The sequence below is a fragment of the Protomyctophum parallelum genome, assembly GCF_964188405.1.
Source record: "Protomyctophum parallelum genome assembly, chromosome: 15".
Lineage (NCBI taxonomy): Eukaryota > Metazoa > Chordata > Actinopteri > Myctophiformes > Myctophidae > Protomyctophum > Protomyctophum parallelum.
The window spans coordinates 41,881,010-41,885,698 of NC_139710.1; the positions used below are offsets into that span (position 1 = coordinate 41,881,010).

Genomic DNA, 4,689 nt, shown 5'->3' on the forward strand with positions numbered 1-4,689 from the left:
TAAAATACCCATCTATATCTTAAAATTACTTTAATTTACAAGAAAATCACATTTAACTTGTAAACATGGTCATGAAATACACAAAACCTTGCAGTTGTTTTTTTTAATTGTTTTTAATGGTTTATATAAACACAGTATTTACAAATCATACAATGATTACCAGTTAGATACTGAATAAAAACAGGCTTTACCTTCTGACAGTTAACAGAAAACACGCAGCCATCATCCAACACAAACATAACTAATAAATATCCTCCAGCAGAAGTTAGTGTCTCCTTGGAGTTTGAGCAGCCAGAAATCAAGGGGAAGCCAACAGCCAAACAGGAGTCCTTTGTATTCAAATTGGATTTGATCCTCAAATCTAAATGTCATTATTTAACAGCAATGGCAGGACAAAAACAACAACAAAAACAAAGAGGCCAGGTTTTCTTATCCAAGCCCTATTTGTGATATAATCAGCGGACCGGCATATCCGCAACGAGTCATTAAGCATACACCGGATCTGGGACCTCTGCAAGAAGATAAGGTACGTCTTCTCTGTGCCTCTGAACACCCCTCCACCAATTTTAAGACCAGAGTTCTCTGTTGCAGGCCGTCAATCCATGTATGAGCTGTCCATGCCATCACTGTCTGGATGAAGTAGTCGTCCTGCCAGGCGCTCAATATCATCAAGACTGAGTTGTCTAAGTGAACGTTCATAATCCTTGAGGAACAGTAAGCAGACATCAGTCAAGACAGTCAGTACTTTGAAAATGTGAGGAGAAATGACTGGGAAATATAGATGACAATAATTCTATAAGTCTATTTTTGGAAACCTAAACTCAATTTCAATATTTTGTTGCAATGAAGCACAACAAGAATGCAGTGTTCATCGATTACCTTGATGAGTTGCTCCTGAACTTTGGCTGCATCTGAAGGACTAAAATGTTTGGCAAGGATGGTAGAGAGAGTCTGCCACACTCCTCCTTGTGGGATGCTGCTACTGCTGCTTGCCATCCCTGTAGCTCCAGTCCTCTCCCCCGCTGGACGGACCACCAAGTTCAACTTGGCCTCCGGTCCGATAGAGTAGTCACTCAATTTGTGTTCATCTGAAAGTACAAAGACTAAACTTGTAACACATAAGGAGCATGTGCTAATTGGCTCAAATGAGCAACGTTCCCAGATGGGTGTGAAACCACAGTTCCACTGGAAATCTACCTGCAAGTGCTTTGCCTTTATAAAGCAATCGCTGCTGATTTGCAGGTATGTTGAGACGTTCCGAGACTAGTTCTTTGACTGTTGAGACCTTCTCATCTTCAGTTACCTGAAAGATGAAAAACACTGAGCAATCAAAAACAATTTTGGGCAATCATGTAAAAATCACAGTTCAGTTCATCATTATTCAATTGGCCAGTCAACGACACCAACATGCTTCACATTTGCTTCCTTCCCATATGCTTGAGATCAAATGAAATGTTAATCAAACACTATAGATGTTTGTCAGCACTACCAGTATTCATCATTAGTGTTGATTTTTTTCCCCTCCTGCCCTGTCAAATGTACTGCCATTCATTGTCCTGTCAAATCTGAAATTGGCTTGCAGCTCCACGTTTCTGTAAAGTACATACATACGTACGTACATTCAGAGGCCCTAGCAAAACCGGATAAACCGGATATTAAAATATGACTTGCAAATGTGCTCATTATTAACAATTAACAGATATAGCTTCAAGTAGGCTAAAGGTGGAAAGTATACAGTACACTAATGCAACTCCACTGATCGTGTACCAGGCACTGCAAATGTTAAGTAGCAATGGCCATGATGTATTTTCAGGAATATAATAATTATTGATTTTAAATAAGGTTCAGTAGTCCAATTTGCAAGATGGAACTTGAAAATAAGATAGACCTGATTCATGTATCATTACACAAACTATGCCAGGATGAGGCATTTGAATTGTTGCCATTGGCAACTATTCAGATGCCTCAATCCCACACTGTTTAAAATAAAGTGACAGTTATATTGATGTGTAGAGTCACAGCCCAAGTGATATGAATATTTTTGGTGCATAAGTGATTGAGATCAGATTAGTAAAAAAGAGCAATGACGGATGCCCTATTGCTGCTGGTGGTACTACCGGGATGTAACTTTTTTGTGAATAGTAGATAAAATGTTATTTTGTACAATCTGTATGGTAGTGTATGCCAAAACCGAATATAACATTGTGGTGGTTGGTTGTATTTGATCTCCCATTCTTCTAGTCTGACATTTATTGTTAATTTTGTTGACTAAAACTAAAAAGACTAATGTTTTGATATTTAATCGACTAAGGGCCGATTCATACTCCTATTTTAGAGCCGAATAAAAGTCGGTTCGGCTCTGTAGAGCCTACAATGTGACATCATTTGAGGTTGGGGGGGGGCGGGTACCGTCCTAAAGTCGGCTATTCGGTGCTACTGAAAATTTCTGACGAGCCGAAATCATTTCGGCACTACAGCGGTAAAATAGGAGTTATGAATCGGCCCTAAGAGTAGACTAAACAATTTCAGAAGACTAAATCGGACTAAGACTAAATGGTGTGATAGTCAAAAGACTAAACAAAACACTTATTTAGATGTGGTTCCTAAGTGGTATTGCCTTAAGGTGAAAATTACATTTCTCTTAAATCACACCCGTGTGAAGTGAGTGGTGCAACTCCGTGTGGGGTCCCTGGAAGTTTCAGACCAAGGAACGCGCCCCGGGTACCGGCCCGGTTCCGGCGAGCTGCCCCACATCCAAAACGGTCGAGAAATGACAGTTACCGTGTGGGGGTCCCCGGAACATCCAGACCCCCAGGAACGCACCCAGGGGGCCGGGCCGGTTACGGCGAGGCGCCCCGCGTCCGAAATGGTTGAGAAATGACAGTTCCAGTGTGGGGGGTCCCTCTACTGTACTGTTACACCCGAAATCATCATATATACAGTTAATGTGTGTGTGTGTGTGTGTGTGTGTGTGTGTGTGTGTGTGTGTGTGTGTGTGTGTGTGTGTGTGTGTGTGTGTGTGTGTGTGTGTGTGTGTTAGGCTGTGCAATAGTGACACTTGGTTGTGAAAACAAACCAAACGCTATTGTCGTGCTCGGACAGACCCAGCCAGGGTCAGACACACATAGCTCCTTAATGAAGTGGTTGCACCACTTAAAAAAGGCAAATAAGTTTAGGGATATATGGCGAATATAGGGCCCTTATTATGCATAGTACTCTCCAAACATTTGACTTCTCCAGACACACACACACACACACACACACACACACACACTTGGTGGTGAAAACCAACCAAACGCTATGTTCGTGCTCGGACAGACAGACCCAGCCAGGGACACACACAGCTGTCTATAGGAGTGGTTGCACCACTCAAAAATGTCAGCAACTGCACAGATGAAAATCCTTACTTCTGTGCTGGAACAAATAAATGTCACACATTGTAATCACTACTCTACAGTGCAATGTCTAACGCTTCTTTTAGGCACAGTGGTGTTTCTGTTGAGGGTATGGCAAACGGGGTGGCAAGGAAAAGGCCCAATATCCAGTGTGTATACAAAATGTTCAATTAAGATCGTTTCACACCAGCACTGTAGTGTAGTTACAAATGAACAGGGGGTGCCCTGGATGGTCGCAATAATAATGTATGTAATGTTTTTATCCCAAGGCAAGTCAATTGTACTAGCTCAAGTTTTTTAAGTTGTGGAATTAAGTATACTAACTCCATGAAGAAGCAGTATTAGAGGAAAGAGATGAGGCCATGCAAGACCCATAAGTTACAGTGCATCAAGTAGTCCGAACTAAATCTTCGGACAAAATGCATAGTTTATACTGTTCCCTAAGGAAGGAACCCTTCGTTTACTTGGACGAAGCAATACACGAGCCTTTATCAGCAGAGCTGGTTGGTAGAACAAACAAAAACGCTAACGTTACCGCTAAGCTAACAAGCTAAGTGGCTAGGTACCCCCGGTGCTCACCTGTACATTGCATTCTTTTCCTTGAAGCGGTTTTACAGTTAGAATCATTTTGGCGATTCGCTAAGTGCGAGACAACTACTCCACGTTACGTTTTAAGTCTTGAGAGAGAAAGCCACAGCAAAAGAGTTTACTGCTTCACAACAACCTCACAGATCCTCGTCAACGATCCATCTTCTTCTAAGGCAATGGGCATCGGTTTATTCTCACTCAGTCGGCGTTGCCAACAGCGTAACCCACAGGTGGGAGTGTGACATTACATTTCTTATTTTTAAATTTTTACATTTTGTATTTTTAAATACAGAAACTGTTAACTTTGGACACACGATAAAGCATTACACTTGTTTCACCATTTTCAATTAATCAGAACATTTAGAGAAGTACAAATATACACTTCTATATAGCCAATTAAAAACAGGAAATCATCATAAAAGGAGGTAAAAAGGTAAAAACAAAACAAACAAAAAAACGTATAAGGGGAAAAGGAGGAGGAGATTCAGATTTTACGGGGCCAGTTCCGAATTGCAGCCGTTCATTCATCATGTGATTCACGCTTATACTGCCCACAGTGCCCATGAGTAGGCTAGTAGGCTACTACAGCCAGCAGCAGAGAAGAGTACTCTATACACACCTGTCCATCTGTCGAGCGAGCTGCGGAGCTGTCCAACACCCCTCAATGAGAGAAGTGTTTATACAACTGTAAAGTGTCGTCGACGCA

The 4,689-nt window shown here is 41.6% G+C and overlaps 1 protein-coding gene across 1 annotated transcript; it reads right to left on the minus strand.

Annotated features, from left to right (window-relative positions):
- Positions 1-113: 113 nt before the first annotated feature.
- Positions 114-4,155, minus strand: ubl4a (ubiquitin like 4A). The gene is made up of 4 exons (XM_083783681.1): positions 3,975-4,155; positions 1,198-1,303; positions 880-1,088; positions 114-703 (listed from the first exon to the last, which is right to left on the minus strand). Exons 1-4 carry the CDS (start codon positions 4,020-4,022, stop codon positions 596-598), a joined length of 471 nt encoding a protein of 156 aa, XP_083639807.1. The 5' UTR covers positions 4,023-4,155; the 3' UTR covers positions 114-595.
- Positions 4,156-4,689: the final 534 nt, after the last annotated feature.